At 41.0% G+C, this 22825-nt stretch overlaps 1 protein-coding gene across 14 annotated transcripts in view; it reads right to left on the bottom strand.

Annotated features, from left to right (window-relative positions):
* The window catches only part of PRKAG2 (protein kinase AMP-activated non-catalytic subunit gamma 2), a 276868-nt gene that overhangs the window by 1452 nt on the left and 252591 nt on the right, over positions 1-22825 (bottom strand). For 13 of the 14 annotated variants that reach the window (XM_030854266.3, XM_030854267.3, XM_060305085.2 and 10 more), the window contains 9 exons: positions 21495-21576; positions 20409-20467; positions 16812-16857; positions 15040-15094; positions 13927-14053; positions 11111-11276; positions 10760-10797; positions 6199-6345; positions 3362-3455 (listed from right to left, as the gene is read on the bottom strand). In XM_030854266.3, coding sequence (XP_030710126.1) covers positions 3362-3455; positions 6199-6345; positions 10760-10797; positions 11111-11276; positions 13927-14053; positions 15040-15094; positions 16812-16857; positions 20409-20467; positions 21495-21576 — 814 coding nt within the window. Of the gene's footprint in view, positions 1-3361; positions 3456-6198; positions 6346-10759; positions 10798-11110; positions 12079-13926; positions 14054-15039; positions 15095-16811; positions 16858-20408; positions 20468-21494; positions 21577-22825 lie in introns of those variants that run through there. The other variant, XM_060305086.2, reaches the window with a different exon arrangement.

Genomic DNA, 22825 nt, shown 5'->3' with positions numbered 1-22825 from the left:
AGCACGAAGTCCTAACCACTGGACCATCAGGGAATTCCCTGCATATCATAATTCTAAATATGCAAGGTTTAATTTGGAAAAGAAGAGGGTTCTGCTGCTAAAAGTTTTTAAAAGAAATATGTATTTAAGTTTTAGCGAAGGTGCAAAGTATTTCTGTTGTACATACTTATAAAAATGTAAAAGCATTAAACATGCTTACAGTAACTGCACATAAAACCTATTCTCAGCTTGCCAGGATATTTTGAAATGGGTTGGGAGGGGGAGCTGCCATTTTTTTCATTACAACAGATTCTGTATTTTCTCATCAGACACTAGAAGACACTCAACTTTGAAAGAGATCAACACTCTATAAAAATAAGGGGCTAAAATTGTAGCTACTGCCATCAGGCTGCTTACTCACTAGCTGCACGTGTGGATACTTAGGTTTGTTTGGAGAGTCTGAATTAAGTTGGACAGTGAACTACTGCTAAAAACTTTTTAAAAAAGAGAAGATGTTATTATATCAAATCAGTATCCTTAATGGGGAATTGTGTCCATTATCTGGTGAAAAGAATAACCATCGGTACCTTTTATTCCCATAATAGTGGATTCTTTTAAAAAGCATCTCTTACTGATTATTCCATAAACATCCACTCAGCAGGGCTTGTCCAGGTATGGGGCTTGTCCTGGGTATGGGGTCTGACGGCGCACAGCGTTCACACATGGCTGTGGTTTCAATCAGAGTATCTCTGGAGGGCCACTAGGCCTGTGTCAGGCTGCTCATCCTGTAGCTGAAGGGAGGGACGGAGGCTGCACAGGTGAGCAGCAAGCTGGCCCACACTCACACAGCTCCGAGGGGACAGCAGGGTTGGACTGCCCAGGCTGGACCTCTAGTCTGATGCTCGCACCACACGGTCACCCGAGTATGCTAGCGTCTAATCTGATGGAGGCGCTCCCTCTCTTCCAAGACAGCGCTGCTCCCGGTGTTCACCGGTAATCCAGTTATTAGGAATACAGGGGATTTTCCTAAATGAACAGCGTTATACACACCGTGCTACAAAGAATTCTAATTCGACTATCCCTGTCTTTACAATATTTATTTCTGTGGTAACAGACATTCCAAATCCAGCCGTGGAACAGGTTTCCTCTTTGCATTTTCATTCATGCTGATTTGCATTAATAATTTAGAATTTTTGAAATATCAAATTTGGATGGAAATTTAAACTCATCCAGGCGAACATTCTCATTCTTACGGTTTGTGACACCAAGACATAGAGAGGATAAAGAATTGCTTACTCTGAATTGGTAATGCACAAAGAATCTTGGCCACGGGGACAGAAGCGAGTTGACATTTGGCCTGACTCAGCCCGGCAAGCTGTGTGCCTTGGCCCAGGGCCAGCTGACTAGAAAAGGGGCATCTTTTTCTGAAGGTGCCAAGTTACGTGCCTGTGGGGATGAGCCTGCCTGGAGATGAGTCCTTTTCCTAACATGCACAGAGGAGCTGCACAGCTGACCCTTGAACAACACTGGGGCGCTACCCACAACTTATCCTTTGTATCCACGATTCCCCTCCATATCCGCAGTTCGGTGTCTGTGGATTCAACCAACCGTGGACTGTGTAGCACTGCAGTATCTACTATTGAAAAAAATTCACGTATAAGTGGACCCATGTTGTTCAAGGGTCAACTGTATATAAATGCAATCCCACTCTTTGCATTGGTCCTGCTTCCTTGCTCTGTTGCGTCTGTGGGGTTCATCCACTGTCCGATACAGCTATGTGTGTTCACCATCAATGCATTCCACTAATGGACAGAATGCAGTCTGTCCGTTCTTCTGCTCAAAGATATTTGGGTTATTTCCAGTTTGAGGTTATTACAAGTAATGCTGTGAACAGTCTCACATCTTTTAGTCCTTTTCTCATGACTACAGAGATTATCATGAGCCATAAAAAAAACAAAAATGAAATCCTGCCATTTTTGACAACATGGATAGATCTCTCACTTATTTCTAAGTGAAATAAATCAAGACAGAGAAAGATAAATACCATATGGTTTCATTCATATGTGGAATCTAAAAAGACCCAAGCCAAAACTGATGAACAAAGACAACAGAAGAATGTGGAGAACACAGCAGTGGTTACCAGAAGGGAAGGGGGTGGGGGTGGCTGCAGTGGGTGAGAGGCTCAGCTGTATGGTGGTGGATGATAGCTGGTCTTGGGGGGGTGATCACTCTGTAGTGTGCACACATGTTGAACTCGAACGCTGTACTAAAACTTATGTAATGATTAAAAAGAGGTTACCATGAATTTCAGGTTCTCACGTATCTGACATTTGAAAATGACTGCAACAAGCCCCGTGTCTAGAGTTTCTGACTCAGCAGACATGGGCTGGGCCCCACCTGTGCGTTTCTAACAATGTCCAGCTGCTGCTCCTCTACAGCCTGCTGGGAGTCACCCCCCCCCCACCCCGAATCACGCCCCTGTCCTTCTCACTTAATCAGTGCGATCTGTTTCTCGCTGGTGATGGGGATTCCTTTTCAGGTGGGTATCTCCAGGCTATAGGCCAACTGTAAAAACTAGTCTTAGCCAGTGTGATTGATTTCTGAACTAAAGAAAAATCAATACCCTAGTAAAGGCACATTTTAATGTTTAACTTCTGAGAGTTCAAAGGGCACATGGTTTAGTCTCCTGTCTTGGCCTTGATCTGTGAGGCCTGAGGCTGGGTTGTCTGTACTTCGTGTGGGTGGGGAGGGGAAGTGGAGGGCTGGTGGTTTTAGGACCCCTTCAGCCATTAAACGATTAAACTGTGTGACACAGGAGAAACACCAAAGGCCCCTCCCTCCCCCTGCCTCACGGGCTCCCTGACTGTGACCTGAGGGTTTGCTTAGAGTTAATCTGGCAGAAAATGAGTTTAGTCACCAATGTTTGGCAGTTAACGTAATTTCCATACACTATTAATGGAAAAAAGTTTGCGTAGGTCAAACTTTTATATACTCACTACTAGTAAGCTTTTTTTTTCTTTTTGAAGGGTAGATGGTTTCAATACTTAGGTCCCAAAGAATTTCCCTCCTGATTTCCAGTTAGTAGTCCTAAACATAAAGCAAAACTGAGGAGATCTTCACTTTTTAATGGGCAAGGTTATGACGATCATGGCAATGAATCCTCGATTACTTAAGCACTTCTGGGTGTCGACAGGATGCTCTTAAGTCAGAATACTTTCTATAAGCTTTTCAAAACCACAAAGAAAATGAAAATGGTTTACAAAGTACTGCATAGAAAGGTGAGGCTGGCAGGTGGGCGAGGGAGGGCTTGCTGCCCCGCATCCCCGCCCCTGCCCCGGCTCCCTGCGCACTTACAGTAAAGGTCAGACACTGGCATTTATACCTGCAGGGGTGAGTATCAGGGCTTGCAGAATATCCGACAGGGAAATAATACCCACGATACTGTCTGTTTCGTTTACTACCACCAGCCGATGGACCTGCAGACAAGAGGAAAGGAGGCCACGTGTGAAAGTTGAAATAAGTAAAGGTTTAAAATGGACGTTAGAAAAAAAGTCTTTCATGTGCTATACAATGAACAGATCCCACAAATGAGAGAAAGTAACAGTGCACAGAGCCATGCAATGGTCTTGGCTCTGTTAAAATGCAATGCTGATTTGCTTGACTACTTTTAAGAAAAATTAGCCAGATATGTCCTGCTGAGTTTTCTATTTTCAAAATATTAATATATGAAAGATAAATTCAAAACATGAAGTATCACAGTAGCTGCTTCATGTGGCTCTAATCTCTAAAACGGTTTTTAATTTTTAAAAGTTGTATCTCGGTTTCTATTAACTATCAGATAACTGTTTTTACCTGGGAGAGAAGTCCAAATAAGCAGTGAAAGGTCACTGCTCTTAGATTATATTTTCCCTTTTCTCTATGAAGTTCATATATTAAGAATAACAGAGGATGATCAACTATGATCAAGTGAAATAAATTACATTCACATCTTGTTTTCTACTTGAAAGTCTTTTATAAGTGAGTGGACAATGTTCTGAGGTATTACTATAGCAAAGTGTCCTTAAAACAGGAAAGGAGGGAGAGAGCATCATGCTTCTCTGATTTAAAAGCTTTAGAATTTAGGCTTGAGGCAACCACATGCCAGTCGGTTACCCTGGAGATCCTCCTCTCCACACTGAACAGTTAAAACCTGCTGGTACAGAATGGGTGGCACAGGAGGGAGATGGGAGGAGCGGGGATATCATTTTTATAGTTCGTCTCTAATGATACTGTGCCAGTGATGCTTTTGACATCATAGCTTGCTTTTAGGTTAAAAGAGAAATCACTTTGTCATCTTTCTCATGCTAATCAACATAAATTTCTTTCAAAAGCTTCTCTAGAAAAAGTTATGTTCTTCAATAACCCTGTGATATAACACAGTTATCTATTTAATCATAAGTTGATTTACATCTAGGGCCAGAGAATGCTATATATTCTATACTAGACACATTTTGTTGTTAACATTTAATAATGATAAATAACTATCTTTTGAACTACTAAAGGTCAAGGGGAAACCATTTCACTTAGAATTAGTTCTGTCAGACAGAAATGACCACCAAAAATATTATCATCTGTTGCTGAGTCTAAACTTATGTTTCTTTTCTAAAAGCTAGTGTGATATTTGTCATATAAATAAACCAAATCATCGCTGATACTGTATACCCTTCTCCTAACAAAATATGTTGAAGCTGGGAATTCCCTGGCGGTCCACTGGTTAGGATTCTGTGCTTAAACTGCCGAGGGCCTGGGTTCAGTCCTTGGTTGGGGAACTAAGATCCCACAAGCTGCTCAGTGCAGCCACAAATATACTATATATATATATATAAAATATGTGTGTATATATATGTGTATGTATATATATGTGTGTATATATGCATGTGTGTATGTATGTGTATATGTGTGCATATATGTGTATATATGTGTGTGCATATATGTATGTGTGCGCATGTATGTATGTGTGTATATGTGTATGCGTATATATGTGTATGTGTGTGCGTATATATGTGTATGTGTATATATGTGTGTGTGTATGTGTGTGTGTGTGTATACACACACACACACACATACACATGTTGAAGCTAAAAACTGGTTTGTCCCCCAACAAGGAGTCATATGGTGAAAAAAATTAATGACGAAAAAAGTCAAGGTGGGTAACTTGAGAAAACTTTAATTACACCTGTATTTCCCTCAATAACCTATTTTCATATTAAAGTTTGTGCGGCTCACCAGATGGACTTCCAGGACAAGCCAATCACTTTCTTCTCCTACCTGACAGTAGCACGCGCTCAAACAGAGGTCTTGGGAACACGAAGGCATGCTGGCGTTCTCCACAGAAACAGCCGTGTTAATACTGAGGTGCGAGTCTTTCTAGTCTCTTTTCTATGCACGTGCACTTATGTTAACACGAAGCATCACACTATATATAGTAACTGGCCTTTCTCTTAGCAATATATTATTTTTCCATATCAACAGTATTCTCCTTAAACACGATTTTTAATTGTTATAAAGGATTCCATCAGATGGATGTGGTCCATTGTCCTTAAAATTAGGCAGGAATGTCTTACCTATTTCTGCTTATGATCTTCAAAAGGCATATACAAAAGAACAATAAAAACCTTAGATGTATTCCTAAGTCAATTAGAACCCTCTGGAAAACTAGTAATGGATGTTAAATTCAAGTAGAAAAAACTTCGTGTTGAGACTAGTGAAACAGGGTAAAAGCCATGGCAGCTGAAGCTTGGGGAGTCAGCTCTGCTAAGGACGGAGCAGGGTGTCTAACTTAAAAAAAAAAGATCAGAATACATTTTATTGACTTACTTGTTAAGACCACATAATTACACATTTTTAGCTTTAAATTCATCAATACTCTAATGAAACTTAAAGCTCTTGGGACTTCTGTTTTCTCAAGTATGTTTTAAAACCATGAAAGTATCTTTATTTGATTCAGCTATGATGTCAGGACTTATAAATGAAATTCAATTCAGTGAACATTCACAGATGACCTACTATGTGCCAAGACATGTGCTAGGTTCTGGAGCAGGGAGACTGTGTTACGGGACTGGACTGGAAGGCTGCCTCACGGGCTGGTCCTGTGACTCAGAATTCCTGGGGCACTGTTTCCTAGTTAGGTGCTCATGGCAGACGGGGAGGTGGGGAGGGACCTGGATGCAGCCACTTTACCTCGGCTCTCACTATTCTGTCCACGATGGTCTCCAGTACTTCCAGCTTACTGCACTTCACTACGCCTTCGAAATACTGTGACCGGTGCTGCAGGGCCTGGGTCACTGTGATGTCTAGGTTGTTGTATGTTTTTTCAGCAGCAAGGTTCTATAATAAAGTAACAGTGAGTTATATCCTTCATTTCAATTCACATTTAATGACCAAAGTTAGTTCAAAGCAGCCTGTTCCTTAAAAACATTAATGTTTATCATAACTTAGTACCACTGTACCAGCTTATGACATGCCATCAGTACTGTTATTTCATCATCTTATCAATAATCATTTAAAGCTTATAAGGTGTACCTTTATTATGAAGCAACCATTTAAAACGGTTAAATTCTGACTGTATGTCCTACAGAAGATTCCCCTATCCTTACCCTATAGGTTCTTTTTTTTTTTTAAATTGAAGTATAGTTGATTTACAATGTAGTGTTAGTTGCTGGTGTACAGCAAAGTGACTTATTTATATATATTTTTATTATAGGTTACTATAAGATATTGAATATAGTTCCCTGTGCTATACAGTAGGGCCTTGTTGTTTATTTTATATACAGTAGTTTGTATCTGTTAGTCCTAAACTCCTAATTTATCCCCCCACTTTTACCCTATGTTCCCTGAATGAACAGTGTTTTGAGAGGTGGAGTAACACCTGCAAAGGGTGAGAAGTCCCCAGGGCTAGGGAACAAGGCTTTTGCTAGAAAGCCTTTGCGGGGGTGATCACGGAGGAAGCCCTGTAGATCGGAATGGCTGCTCAAGGTTCTGATTAATCTTACAGGGTCCCACCCAACCAAATTCCAATAAGCCTATTTTTTTGGTGTCTGTTATATTAAACAGAATAAGATGAAACAAAAGGGTCTGAGACAGCTACAAAAGAATACTTAATGCTATGGTCAATATTAAGGTAAAAAAACGGTATGCAGGTTTGGGGCTATCAAAGTTTCAGTTCCCTTTCTTAGAAATCATGTAAAACTCTTAAGGAAATGAATTTAAATGAATGGGGGAAAAGTATCGAGTGGAAGGATGTAGGACCAAAATCAATCTAGTAAATTTAAACCAGGGAATAAAAAACAGAACTTTACATAATGCCATTTGCTGTCCTCTTCAGAACAGTTGTTCCCAATTAGCAAGTAGTGGGATGTGGGTGACCAGGAATCCACCTGCGCACTAAGCACATGCCTGTTGGCAGAATGAATCAATGTCTCTGGTATAGAAACATGACTATTTAACACATACACATGCTGTAGTAACGGATAAGTGACTCATGTACTGAAAAGACAAAGAATTATAAAATGCTACTAATATGGAAAGGTACAGTCTCCCAGGACTGAACCAGGAAGAGTCAGAAAATATGAACAGACCAATCACAAGCATTGAAATTGAAACTGTAATTAAAAACCCACAAACAAAAGGCCAGGACCTGATGGCTTCACAGGTGAATTCTATCAGACATTTAGAAAACAGCTAACACCTATCCTTTAGAAACTGTTCCAGAAAATTGCAGAGGAAGGAAAACTCCCAAACTCATTCTATGAGGCCACCATCACCCTAATACCAAAACCAGACAAAGATACCACTAAAAAAGAAAATTACCGGCCAATATCACTGATGAACATAGAAGCAAAATCCTCAACAAAATACTAGCAATTTGAATCCAACAATACATTAAAAGGATCACACACCATGATCAAGGATTTCTCAGAATCCACGAATCAATCAGTGTGATACACCATATCAACAAATTGAAGAATAAAAACCTATGATCATCTCAATAGATGCAGAAAAAGCTTTTGACAAAATTTAACACCGATTTATGATAAAAACTCTCCAGAAAGTGGGCATAGAGGGAACCTACCTCAACATAGTAAAGGCCATATATGACAAACCTACAGCTAGCATCATACTCAAGGGTGAAAAGCTGAAAGCATTTCTTCTAAGATCAGGAACAAGACAAGGATGCCCACTCTCACCACTTTTATTCAACACAGTTTTGGAAGTCCTAGCTACGGCAGAGAAGAAGAAGAAATAAAAGGAATCCAAATCACTGTTTGCAGATGACATGATAGTATACACAGAAAATTCTAAAGACGCTACCAGAAAACTATAGAGCTCATCAATGAATTTGGTAAAGTTGCAGGCTACAAAATTAATACACAGACACCTGCTGCATTTCTACACACTAACAATGAAAGATCAGAAAGAGAAATTCAAGAAACAATCCCATTTACCACTGCATCAAAAAGAATAAAATACCTAGGAATAAACCTACCTAAGGAGACAAAAGACCTGTACTCCAAAAACTATAAGATGCCGATGAAAGAAGCTGGAGAAGACACAAACAGATGGAAAGATATACCATGTTCTTGGAATGGAATAAATATTGTCAAAATGACTATACTACCCAAGGCAGTCTACAGATTCAGTGCAATCCCTATCATATTACCAATGGAATTTTTCACAGAACTGGAATAAAAAAAATCTTAAAATTTGTATGGAGATACAAAAGACCCCAAATAGCCAAAGCAATCTTGAGAAAGAAAAATGGAGCTGGAGAAATCAGGCTGCCTGACTTCAGACTATACTACAAAGCTGTAGTCATCAAAACAGTATGGTAGTGGCACAAAAACAGAACTGTAGATCAATGGAACAGGATAGAAAGCCCAGAAATGAACCCACGCACCTATGGTTAATTAACCTAAGACAAAGGAGGCAAGACTATACAGTGGTGGAAAGGCAGTCTCTTCAACAAATGGTACTGGGAAAACTGGATAGCTACATGTAAAAAAATGAAATTAGATGATTCTTTAACACCATACACAAAAATAAGCTCAAAATGGATTAAAAACCTAAATGTGAGACCAGACACTATAAAACTCTTAGAGGAAAACATAGGCAGAACACTCTCTGACATAAATTGCAGAAATATGTTTTCCCATCCGTCTCCCAGAATAATGGAAATAAAAACAAAAATAAACAAATGGGACCTAATTAAAGTCAAAAGCTTTTGCACAGCAAAGGAAACCATAAAACGAAAAGACAACCCACAGATTGGAAGAAAATGTTTTCAAATGATGAGACCGACAAGGGATTTAGTCTCCAAAATTTACAAACAGCTCATGTGGCTTAATATCAAAACAAACAACCCAATCAAAAAATGGGCATAAGGGGCTTCCCTGGTGACGCAGTGGTTGAGAGTCCACCTGCCGATGCAGGGGACACGGGTTCGTGCCCCGGTCCGGGAAGACCCCACATGCCACGGAGTGGCTGGGCCCATGAGCCATGGCTGCTGAGCCTGCGCGTCCGGAGCCTGTGCTCCGCAACCGGAGAGGCCACAACAGTGAGAGGCCCGCGTACAGCAAAAAAAAAAAAGCATAAGACCCAAATAGACATTTTTCCAAGGAAGACATACAGATGGGCAAAGAGGCACATGGAAAAGATGGTCACCATCGCTAATGATTAGAGAAATACAAATCAAAACTAAAATGAGGTATCACCTCACACCAGTCAGAATGGCCATCATCAAAAAATCCACAAACAGTAAATGCTGGAGAGGGTGTGGAGAGAAGGGAACCCTCCTACACTGTTGGTGGGAATGTAAATTGGTGCAGCCACTATGGAGAACAGTATGGAGGGTCCTTAAAAAACTAAAAATAGAGCTACCATACAACCCTGCAATCCCACTCCTGGGCATATATCCGGAGAAAAACATGGTCCAAAAGGATACATGCACCCCAATGTTCATTGCAGCACTGTTTACAATAGCCAAGACATGGAAGCAACCTAAATGTCCATCGACAGAGGAATGGATAAAGAAGACGTGGTACATACATACAATGGAATATTTCTCAGCCATAAAAAAGAATGAAATAATGCCATTGCAGCAACATGGATGGACCTAGAGATTGTCATGCTGAGTGAAGTAAGTCAGAGAAAGAGAAATATCGGATGATACTGCTTATATGGGGAATCTAAAAAGAAATGATACAAATGAATGTATTTTCAAAACAGAAACGGACTCACAGACTTAGAGAATGAACTTATGGTTACGGGGCAGGGGCAAGGTGGAGGGAAGGGATAGTTAGGGATTTGGGGATTGACAAGTACACACTGTTATATTTGAAAAGGATAACCAACAAGGACCTACTGTATAGCAGAGGGAACTCTGCTCAATGTTATGTGGCAGCCTGGATGGGAGGAGAGTCTGGGGGAGAATGGATACATGTATATGTATGGCCAAGTCACTTTGCTGTGCATCTGAAGCTGTCACAACATTGTTAATCGGCTATATTCCAATATAAAATAAAAAGTTAAAAAAATAAAATGCTACTAATATGTTATTCACTGCTAAACCAATGAATATTAAAAGTACAATTACTGTTGGGGAGTCTATGGAATTCTCTGATAAGGTCCTCATCCTCAAAGAAGCTAGGAATTGTTAAAATAGGAAAAGTCACAAAAAACAGACTAATGAATATGCTTTAAATGCATTCTAGATGACAGGTTTAACAAAATTAAAAATACTTACAATTACATCAAATTTGGAATAAATATCTACAACTTTTCCTAAAAATAAAAATGTATGTTAGAATATCTTAGAAACAAAAAACAGCATTTAATATCAATCTTAACTAGATATTCACTAAGAATTAAATATTGCTAAACAAAATAAACCTGACTATTTTAAAAGGGACATGAAATCATATCTTAATGGAAAATGTGAAAATAAGCCAGTATAAAATTCTTATTCTCCTGAGTACTCCTTGGTCTAAGTTTTCATTTCCCCACTTATCTGATATGCCAGGTCATTTAACAATAGTTTTACCCTAAGGAGATAAACCGTTGTTTCTGTTCAACTGGTATGGCTCAGCACACAGACCTGACTCGTCCACAACAGGCAAGGCTGACACTCGTCTTTCCACGAAGACGTTCAAGGCTTTAATGATGGGAGTGTCTGGGTGTATGAAGGCGATGTTGTGGTAGGTCCCGATTCCGAGTGCACCCAGGTTCTGCTTCATGAAAGCAGGCTTTGGCATATCAGACATCTAGACAGGAAGACGGGCACAGATGCTCTAGAGCCAGAGCAGACCTTTTCAGTGTTCACATGTCCACATTCGATGAAAAACTATGTGCAACAAATTAGTCTTTTCTAACAATCCACCCGGATATCTGAATTAACATGAAAATGTTACATACAAGAACTGTGTCTTTTGTTCAAACCAGCTTATATGTTTATGCTTATTTAACTACTTAGTAAAAATACTGCAAAGCACTAACACTGTAACATTTTCTCCTTCTCTTCACCCACTGGAAAACCGGACAGGAGGGAACGACAGGTCTATTTGGAAATTAAGACCCATCAGCCACCGAGAATCTTCTTAAATTATTCATGTTAAATTCACTGTCCTGCTGTCATCATTAGGTAATGTTTATTAAGAACCCACACATTTCCAAACCCAGAGCGTCTGATGGTGGCTGTCTGAGCTGCTAAGCTAGTTCCCACACCATCCCACCTCTACACCCTGAATTCTCCATTGGAGGACTCCAATTTTTGTCTACTAGGAACAAGAACAAGCCAACTGAACAGAATTAAAAGAACATTTAAAAGTTAACTTTTCTTTTCACGGGCTGTTTTAAAGGAGGAGGGAGAAGTCAGAAGAGAGAAGTCTAGGATCATGTTTGACTAAAACAAAATAAGGTCTATGGTTTCAAAAATCCACCTTTTATAAAGGGTACAGTTGATTCCATCCTCCTGGTGTACCTTATAATTATCAGGAAAAGATGAACAATTAGAAGAAACAAAATGTTCAAGTCAAAGAGTTCATCAATATTCAAATCATGAGAATCCTAGAAATTTAGAGAGAAAAAAAGAAAGACCTATTAGGTCATCTAGCCCATCTCGATGCAGGATAAACCCCTGTTCATCTGCACACTTAGGCTGACTGTCAGACGTCTCTAAGGGCAACGCTACTTTTTCTCGGAACATGATCTCAAGGCAGTAAAAATCAGGTTCTGGAGTTTATTTAAAATTCTTCATTTTTATCTGAAAATCCCTAGCTGAATATTCTAACAGCATGATTCTAATTACCATATTGGCCCAAATATAAGGCAGTACTGGCAGAGGCCACCTCCTCTACTTGTTGTAGAGGAGAAGATGCCAAAGGCCTGTCTCAGGCTGTGCCTCCCCATCAGCAGCGCGGCCACGGAAACGCTAAGGGCCTCCGGGCGCCGTCGGCCCTGTGAGCCAGGCGCCCTGAGCCCGAGGATCTAAGCCGCCTCTGGACACGGACAGACGGAGCTGTTAGAGGGAGGGCTGCTCCACCACCACCACCGGCAACCGTGGCAAAGCTACGCAACCTTGCTGAATGTTGTCGCTTCCAAATCAGATGAATAAAAATACCTACCTGAGACGGTGGTGGCTAGGATTAGCTTTATCATGTGAAGTGCCTGACACAGCGTAATGCTTAACACTGTTTAGCTCCTCTCATGATTAGTACTGTTTTAAAATGGCGACTCTACGGGGTACGTGGGCTAAGAGCCTGGTACAGCCCCGCCCTGGGTCCTGGGCCCTGGGTCCTGTTAAAGCTCAGTGCCAAGGCGACTGCATGCGTTCAGCCCATGGCAGACAGGAAGTCTGACCAACAATGTCCCCGCCTCCTTAATTCTTCTTCCCTAGACTGCCTCTTTACCAAACTTCATGCTTTTTTGTAAATCACTCTTCTCCTTCCTACATTCTTTCTTAGTGTTTATTTAAACATGATGACTGCTACATTTACACAGACTATTAAAATATAGGGCTGGTTTGATGGACAAGGCATTTCTCCCCATCACTTAAACCCTCTGGGCTGCTGTCGGAGCAGCCTGGGCTCCTTCACGCCACGCTGGAATGCTGCTTTATTTCCTAATTTGAAGCTGTGGAGAAGACAGGAAAGCTAACTTGACGTAGATTTTTAATGTCTACTAAATTCTTTTAAAAAAATGATTCTTAATATGATCTCTTCTGAACTATGAATGAGGCCCCTTACTGGTTCTAGCTGACCAATTACTTATAACCTCAACTTCAGTGCATGTAATTAAAAGGAAAAAATTGAAGCCCTCCTGTGAACACTCTGGCCCTTCTGAGCCTCTTTTTAATACTGCCGACCGAAGAGGTTCTGAGTTTTGAATGATTATGAAGCCATCTCATTTCCGATGCAGTTGAGAAAACCTACAGACAATATAGCCCTGATTTGGACCAACATGGTATTCTGTTGTCAAAATTTTATTTGCTTTGGGCTTTTCTATCACTGCTGCAGTAAATAAGACCATCCTGGGGCCAGGACTTCTGAGCATGTCCCCAACCATGACACCAGTAAAGCATCATAAGGCAGTCTGGCTCAAGCTATCTTGGGTAAGTACTTCCTTAATCAGACTGACTCGCGAACTGCTTTGCTTCTCCTCATTTTAGGTGATAAAATATTCTCACTTAAATAGAGAATTCCAAGTGTTTTTACTTGCACTGAAAGGTGATTACTTTTTAACTGGAATCAACTTTGAGAATGTACAGTTCAAATAGTAGTGAGTTACGAAACTGAAGTTTAGAAGTGGAGACCTCAAAACTAACGATTTCTTCTATGAGGGTAACAGGAGCCAATTTACTTGAGGTAAATTAAAGTATATGCAGCTATGTCTTTAGAAACACTAAAAACTACTTACAAAAAGCTGGAGGAACTTGAGGATTCTTTTGTGGGTAAGTATATAAAGTGCATTCCCACTGATGGGGTCAATAACTGGCAATCTGTGGATTTTATTTTTGATCAACGAGTGTACAGCATCGAAGAGGCTGCGGGAAAAGCCATTACAGTTGTTAGGAGGCTTTAAAGAAGAATTAGAAAACTTTGGACCACCCCTGCTTTAAACGTACTTTGTGTCTTTAAATTACAATATTAAAAGGTTGACTGACCTAAAACAGTGTTCTAGAAAAGTTTTAAACTGGAGATCTCAGCAAAATTTTCGGTTTTCCGTAATCTGTTAATAAGCCTCAAATCCAAGTGTGGACTACAAAAATCTCTAGGAGAGCAGTTTTTTAGTAGCAGGTTTGATGCTTTTATTTGAGAAATGACAGAAGCTAACCCCTCGGGAAGCTAATGGACGACCCTGGCAACAGAGGGCACTGTGGCCGGGGGCCCCCTGCACTGGCCACTTCTGTGCTCAGCCTGCCCACTGCTGGCTGCTCCAGCCTCTCCTGTGACTGCCGACGAGGAGGTGTGCTGGGTGGAGCTGTTTTTCAGGACTTGGAAATAAAATAATAAAAATCAATATTCCACTTTTGCTCACTAGTGCACTAGTTTTAAGAATGCTTTTATTTCTGAAAATGTATCCGAGCTGTCCCAGAAGGCTTGGGTCAACACTTGTGGGCAGCCCCATCCTCTGACCACCTCTGGACCAGTGCCTAAGGAGACTGATTTTTCAACTTCAGTGCACGTTGGGACCCCTGGGGGAGTTGTTTTAATGCACATTCCAGGGCACTAAAACCGTCCAAAGACTGACTGGGAGAAGAGCCCAGAAATCTGCAGCTTTAATGAGCTCCCTAGTGGGTTTCTGCTGCAGGTGATCTGGACTTTCAAACTGCTCAGTATGACCATCTTCTCAGTCCTTTGGACCAACAATGGCTGTGATTTCTACTGTCTCTGAGTTTACTGAATTTAATATTAAGGAGGCTGGCCCCTATCTAGATTAAAACAAAAAAAATCTATCACCCATGGTAACAAAACAGATGAATCTGAATGAATGGAATGTTTTCAAAGGAGAAAAACTTGACAAGTTTACCTTGCATCTGGAGATATATTCACTAAAGGCTTAAACGTTTCTTGTAAATAAAGCTCTGTATTTATAGAAAGAAAATATGTAATTAGTAACGTATTTGCTGTTTGTAATTATTACATAAATTAAAATACCCTTCAATTTACAGGTAATAATTAGAAGGATTAAAAACCCAAATCGAATTAATTTACTGAACACTATTGTGTTACTTATAGTCATGGCTATTATTAAACAACTTCCAAACTGTTTCAGGATGTTGCCTTTGTGGAAAAGTTAAGTATTTAAAAACAGTATTATAATAGATGTTGTAAAAATCAGAAGAAAAGTCAAGAAATCTGATAAAAGAGCAATACCAGCAGAGGTCACTAGAATGTTACCAAGTCACTATCACCCTCAACAAAGGAAGACTATGAAATCCTTTAAAACTAATTTTCACAAGTTAAAAGGTAAAAGTTATAACAAACTTTGTTCTTTAATGTTATTAAGTTTTATTTTCGACACCAAAACTTGATCTACTGTATCTGGGGATCTTTCTAGTATGCAGACATTATCTTTGTAAAGATAAACTGTAATTTGCTTTACTGAGGTTTCTACACAGAAGGCATTCAAGAAAATCTCAACATTATTATTACTACCAAATACCATGTATCAAAATGTAAATACACTTAAACCTTGGTCTGACATTACTTATACAATAGAATTTATTACAAAGTATCTGTCTTGGTGTTAAAATATATATATTCACTGCATGATAGGCAGTGCTAAAATGTGGATCCCATGTTGACTTACTTTGTTTGGTCTGACTTGATAAAGCTATCATCAATCAAATACATCGTTCAGTGAAACCTCTAAATCATATGGGATTAAAGGAGGCCCAGCTCTCTTTAGAGCATCCTAACGGATGTTCAGATCTTGCAGCCAGTCACAGGGGTGCTTGTCACACCAAGCAGATAACGGGAACACAAAGCTAAACCTCAGGTTTAAATGAAAAAGTTTCCTTGAGTTGAGTTGGCCCCTCAGTGTCTAATGCAGGCTTCTCCCCGAACACCCTACAGAGGCTTCTTCCTCAGGGATCCCCATCACAGGCTCCCATCGAGGATATTCTTACTGGTTGGTCCTTTGCCCCCTCTGTACCAACCCAGCAGGCTGGGTCTCATTAAGACTGAACAATTTCACAATCATGAAATTACAATTTAAAAAGTGGCTCCATTTCAGAAAAGGGTATTGTGATTATAAAGGGTGAATTTCAATACTGCAAACGAAAGCAAGCAATCTTGAAGTTATTTTCGTGTGATTTTATCCAAATCATCTAGTTTAAGTTTCACTTGTCCTACTTGTCTCCATAATTTGTAAAGAAATAATAATAATGTAAAGAAATAATGATTGAATTTAAATAGGAACAGATCCTTGCTTTTGTTAATTTCAGGCATTCCTTTGGTGCATTTTCTATACAAAGGCGAAGATTTGGAAGGTAATGCTTAGAGGTGAATGGTGGCTCGACTGGGGGCCAGAGACTCGGGCACTAGTTACTATATCCCATCTATATCCCAGCCTTAGTCTAAAGACTTGTTATAGGTTCTCTATACATGTGTACTAAACAGAGTGGGTAATATTTATAGTAGTATGGCATACTATCAAAATTAATATAGAAAGAAATGTCTTAATGTAGTCAGTTATTAAGCAGAGAGAAGAGGACCTGTGAAATTAAAACATTTTATACATATGTAGAACATGTTTTCCCTCATATTAAAAGGTTTTTAACACTCAACAGTGCTTACCCCTCCATGTTTCAATCTTATGTTCCTCTAATTCATAAATCTGTACCTAGAAATAAGAAAAACTCTTACTTACAAATGTTAACACACACAACATAAGGGAAAAAAAAGAAATTACTATTTCATAACTACTGCTGAGTCCCATAATTCAGCAGATGGAAACAATCAAGATAATTCAGAAATATTAGAATATAAATGAGAGACAAAAAGTGCTCTACCTTTCATTGAAGACAAATGCTTTATAAATTTAAAACATAAACCAACAATATTTTCATTAATTTAATTTGAAAATTTCAGATACACTTAAATTTTAGAACACCCCCCCACACACACACACGCACATATACACATATACACACATTCCTTCTTTCTGAGGATACATAAGATTTTTAGCATCTCTAATTTTAAAAGGGCAGTTGGTTAAATCATGTGCTAATTAAGTTGCTGGATCAGGTTATGCCTGGACCACATGGGTGTCTTCACAAAGGTAGAGAGGGCGTTGAGTCTGGAGAGCCTGGAGGCTGGGCAGTGGGTACAGCACTTAGTCACCTGGAGTCGTCAAGCACTCACATCACTGCATCTTGGCTGCCGCTTTTGGTCAAAGTACTTAAGGTCTCTGAATCTGTTTCCCTTCCTAAACAGCTGGAGAGAAGGCCCTCCACATTCAGCTTCTGTGAGGACCATGTGTTTGTGAGCCTGAGGCGGAGGGCCTCCCCACCTGCTGCAGCCTCCACTGCGGCTCAGCTTAAGAAAGTCACTCTGCCTCCTGCAGTGTTGCACTGGGACTCCTGGGGGCCCTGCAGTAGGAAAACCTGGCCTCTTCCTGAAGCTTCTTGAAGCTTAAAATCCACTTGGCAACATTAAGACAGTCCGATACTGAAATGCTACCAACAACTGGCAAGAAACCACCAACAAGAAGGCGTACATATCAGAGCATACTCTAAAAGGCTTATTTAGTGCAGGGATGCAGGGAGAGTAGGGATGAGCAGAGGTCAGAGGTCAGGCAAGGAAAACTTCAGGAGGTAGATTTCAGCCAGGCTCTGCATGATGAATGGACTTTACATAAAAGAAGATAAACTCGTAAGGGCCTGGAGAGGAAAAGGACTTCCTCACGTTCCCGAAACACAGAAAGGAGACGGTGCTGGGGGACAGGAGCGAGGAGTCTGGGGACTGATGACCCGAGGTGGGCTCCGTGTCTGGGAGAGAAAGCCAGGCCAGCACTGATGGGTTTAAGCAGTGGGACGACGTGACAGCACCAGAGCCAGATGCAAAACCGAGTGTCAGGACAGTTAGGTCTCGAATGGTGACTGTGGGAGTGTAGGGGCAACTGAAAGGAAGAACCAAAAGGTTTAGAGAATAATAAAACAGGGGAACTAGAGACGAATGACTAAGTGAGAACCCGCGCCCCGCCCCCCCCCATTTTGGTGCCAGGTGACTGAACAACATCCACGACAGAGAAAAAGCCTAACTGAGGAAGATGAGGCTCTGGTTTTCACAGCTGGAAGTAGAACAATCCTGGTCTACGTCTCACTTAGGCGGTTCTGAGGTGATGCCCGTGCTCTGCCTGCACACCCGCCTCGGAGCTTTAGCTACGGTCACCAGCATGGCCATGACTCAGCTAACACGGGGGTCCCTTAGGTACTGGGGGTGTTCGGCGCTGGCAAGATGGGAAGGGGTGTGTGTGTGTAAGGTACAAACGTGAGTAAGATACAGTCTCCACCTCAAAGAACTACCTAACAAGAAGGAACCTCAGATACCCCATGACAGCCTTTCTCGACCTTGGCGCTACTGACACTTTAGGCTGGCTGCTTCTGTTGTAGGGCCGTCCTGGGCACTGTAGGACATTTAGCAGCATCCGTGGCCTCTGCCCGCTAGACGCCAGTAGAACTGCCCCACCCTTCCACCAGCTATGATAAAAAATGTCTCTAGATGTTGTCAAATGTCCCCTGGGAGGCAACGTCACTCCCAGCTGAGAAACACTGCCCTGCAACTAATCAGAATACAGTATGAAAAGTGCTGTGTGGGTAGTTAATGGGGGCGCTGAAATAGTGACTAATTCTGCTCCAGGGAGATGGCACAGGGCTCTCCATCACTGAGGCAGTTCTCCAGGAGGATTCTGAAAGACCTGAATTTCAACTGCAAGGACCAAGGACCTGAAGGAGAACGTGCACGTGGAGGAAGTGGACTCAGAATTCCAAAGAAGAGAAGCCGCAGGGAGACGAGCAGAGGGGTCAGGAGGGAGAAAAGAGAGAACTGAGTGGGCAGGAGAGGAGAAACAAGACGTGCCACCACGGCAGGCTCTGTAGGTGGCAGGGAAGAAGCAACCACCGCTCAAGCACAGAATTTAATAGTTAAAAAAAAGGTAGGGCTTCCCTGGTGGCGCAGTGGTTGAGAGTCTGCCTGCCGAAGCAGTTGACGCGGGTTCGTGCCCCGGTCCGGGAAGATCCCACATGCCGCGGAGCGGCTGGGCCCGTGAGCCATGGCCGCTGAGCCTGCGCGTCCGGAGCCTGTGCTCCGCAACGGGAGAGGCCACAGTAGTGAGAGGCCCGCGTACCGCAGAAAAAAAAAAAGAAAGAAATCAGGTATGTCATGTGAAATAAATATGGAATACTTATGAAGTCTTTGGTAAAACTTCCTTCTAAGAGTATGTCTTAAGCAGAAGCTTATTTTTCCATTTTGTGTAGGAATTTAATTATTGGGCAATACTGACCATTACATGTAAAAACAGTATTAACTGGATTGCCTTTTACCTATTAGATACCCAAAACAGTACTAGATAAAGAAAGTATACAATTCTGTCCTTCTCCAACCTTGCCAAAAAAAAAAACAAACAAAAAAAACACCAACTCAAAAAAACCAACAAAAACCAAACACCAAACAAGCTGGTAGAATCACAAAAATCACAGTGTTAGATAAAGGCCATATGTAGTTTTCAAACTATGCTCTTGTAAAACAGTTGGACCAGGAACCAGGGATCTGCCACTAAAATTAGCCAGTAGCAGTCTTTTCTTAAGTGGCAGAAAAATGTCAAAACTGAATTTCTCCAATTTTAATTTTTACTTCTTTAGAAGCACAGAGTCCGTGTATTTCTTTTGTAAAATTTCAGGGGTAACTGCATAAGGCCCGGGAGTCAGGCCTGTGTTGTTCTCATCTCCACTGTGGGCTTCACTGGGCACAGCCACCCCTGGTCTGGAAGGGTGCGAGGGGCCTCCTTCATTCATGGGTCCAGGCAGATCTCAACACTACGGCATGCCCATAATGCCGTTAAGGAGCAGAAATATAATGGAACGTATAGACTATCCAGGCAATAAATAAGCACACAGAATCCCACTAACCTGAGGACTCCTGAAAGCTGAAGAAAGAGGCTATTGCCTTTCATACTTCCTGCGACTACCTTCTTAAGCTTCAAATATCAGACTGATTTACACTGAGGTTTCCTGCACATTATATATATTTGGAAAAATCAACCACCGGCACCACCAAGCCGGTACCAAAAAAGAAAAACACAAAATCTTAAAACACACACACACACAGAGCTCTAAATACGTACAGAGAAATATATAGCTCCACTTACTTGACATAAGGATTTCTGGCACTTACCATGGGTGACTTATAGTATCTATGAAGTATATTAATGAAATCTGTAATTGTTAGCATTCCTGGAAGAAAGAATTATATATTAAATGTAAAACTATGAAAACATTAAAGGAAAATTTCAGCTGATAAGCAAAGCTGGAGTATTTATTTACTAGACAGCCTTAAAGACTACCAGCACAGCTTCATATACTATTTAAAACTGTTAATCTGTTAATTATCTACACCACACTAAGATATACAAATTTAGCTGAAATTAAACCTGATAGTAATTAATGGAATTAATCACAGTAGTTGGCAATTCACCAAGAGAAAACTTTCTGAATGTTATTAAACATCACAAAAGACTTGTGGCTACATGTAAATAATTTAGGATACTTTAAAATAAGATAAAGTATCCCATAAGCTCTAGAAACATGACACTTTTGGTAGCACTTGGATTGTTTTCTGAGAATCCTCCTAAAAACAGTGCCTTTCACAGGCACAATTTACGAAGGGCCCACTGTGTCCGGACATCAGGAATACAGAGGCGTGAACCTCTCCCCTGAGGCAGCTGCAGCCCGAGGGGCGGCGGACACCGAGTGCCATTTCAGAATGATGCGATGCCTCCTAAGAGGGACGACACCCATTGTCCACTGTGATTCATAAGATGAGAAAATTATGGAGCTTAGGTACTGTGAGTTACGTGGTATTTTTAATAGCGTAACAACGCTTTAATAGCGTAACAACGCTTTTTACCAATCACGTTTCCATCGTTTCATCTGCTGTGTCAGAAAAGTGCTCACCGGGGAGGGAGCGGGGATGGCCCGCGGCAGGACTGCAAGCGGAGGGACCGACAGGGAGGGGTCGGGCCTCAGCCTTGGGACCAGGGGACCAGCAAGGGCACCGAGGAGGCTTCAGAGCCAAAACGGCGCTGAATCCAAAGAAACTCCACACAGGTACATAAATGTTTTGAATTCACTCGCAGTCCCACCGCACAGGATGTAAAAGCAAGGCTGTCCTTCGATTGGTAACATGTCTACTAGGCTGCACTCCAAACCAGCACTTCTTGAGCTAACTCAGGCTTTCAGATCCCCGGCCCCTGCCGCTTACCTACAAAACTTTGTCTTTTACTCTCCCACAGAGGCGCTGCTCGGACACCGTTGGCTACTAGGGCAAAGAAGGCCTTTTTAACCTAAGACCAATGAGAGAGACAACATGCATTTTTAGTCTATATATATGCAGGGAGAAAAATACCTTCCACTGAAACACTCAACCAAATCTTACCAGTTAAAAATAACTGAATTTATTAACATTAGCAATATGCTTCTGTATTATATTGAAAGGTATATAGGGATTGGAGATTATTTTTTCAAACTGAAACAATGCAATCAGAGAGACTTTATGTAATTAAAACCACACAGAAGAATTAAACTTCAAAGGTTTGTTTTTTTCGGGCCATGCCACACAGCTTGCGGGCTCTTACTTCCCCAACCGGGGACTGAACCCGGGCCCTCGGCAGTGAAAGCGCCGACTCCTAACCACAGGACCTGCAGGGAATTCCCCAAACTTCCGAGTTTGCTCTTTCCTATATGTGGTTATTAGTTCATTCAGAAATACTGAAGTTCTATCAAAGTACTTGAAATGAAAATTTGTTTTTCATATGTTCAATAACAAAACAACAAGCATTCCCCCTTCATTTCCCTGAGGTTGAGAAAGAGAAGGAATGAAAGATGTCATATATTCCTACTTTTATATCTTCTTGAGACAGACATTCCCTGTGTGCCTATTATGGGCTGGGCCCTGTTCAGAGTAGTTCACATACAGTGTCTCCCTGAGCCCTCGGGACAAACACCCTCCGGGACACCGTGACAGGCAGCAGAGGTGATGATTTATTAAAAGCCAAAAGCTCAATGCTGAAAATGACCTCTAAATACAGACAGCAAATAACATATGGAAGATGGTTCAATTTTACTGATACTCAAAGAAATGAAAATTAAAGCAAATTTAAAGTACCATTTACAGCTGCTAAATAAGCCAGTATGTTTTCGTTATAGCGCCCGACACAAGTGCAGTTGTAAAACCACTGGTGGCTCCATGAATTGTTAGAATAGTTTTTGAGCCACAGCTCGTATCAAGAATCACAAGAATATTCATAGTTTGTGTACTAGCTTTTCCTCTGTTGAATTACTTACTCATACAGAAATTTTAGGAGTAGGATTCCTGAATCAGAGATGTTCAATTATGTGGCATTATTTCTAACACTGAAAACTGGAGAAAGATCTGCCTCCAGCAAAACTTGTTAAATGTTGGTATACCAGTGAGAAAAAAGCATCAAATAGTATAACTGTGAAGATTATGTTGAAGTAAAAAAAAAAAGGTTTACGGCAGTGAAAATGCAGACTATAAAATTATGCATTATAATTATATAAAACATGTATTTA

This window comes from Globicephala melas, chromosome 9 (assembly GCF_963455315.2).
Source record: "Globicephala melas chromosome 9, mGloMel1.2, whole genome shotgun sequence".
NCBI classification, from domain to species: Eukaryota; Metazoa; Chordata; class Mammalia; order Artiodactyla; family Delphinidae; genus Globicephala; species Globicephala melas.
The sequence above is the reverse complement of the archived record's forward strand: the minus strand, read 5'-3'. Positions and strand labels throughout refer to the sequence as shown.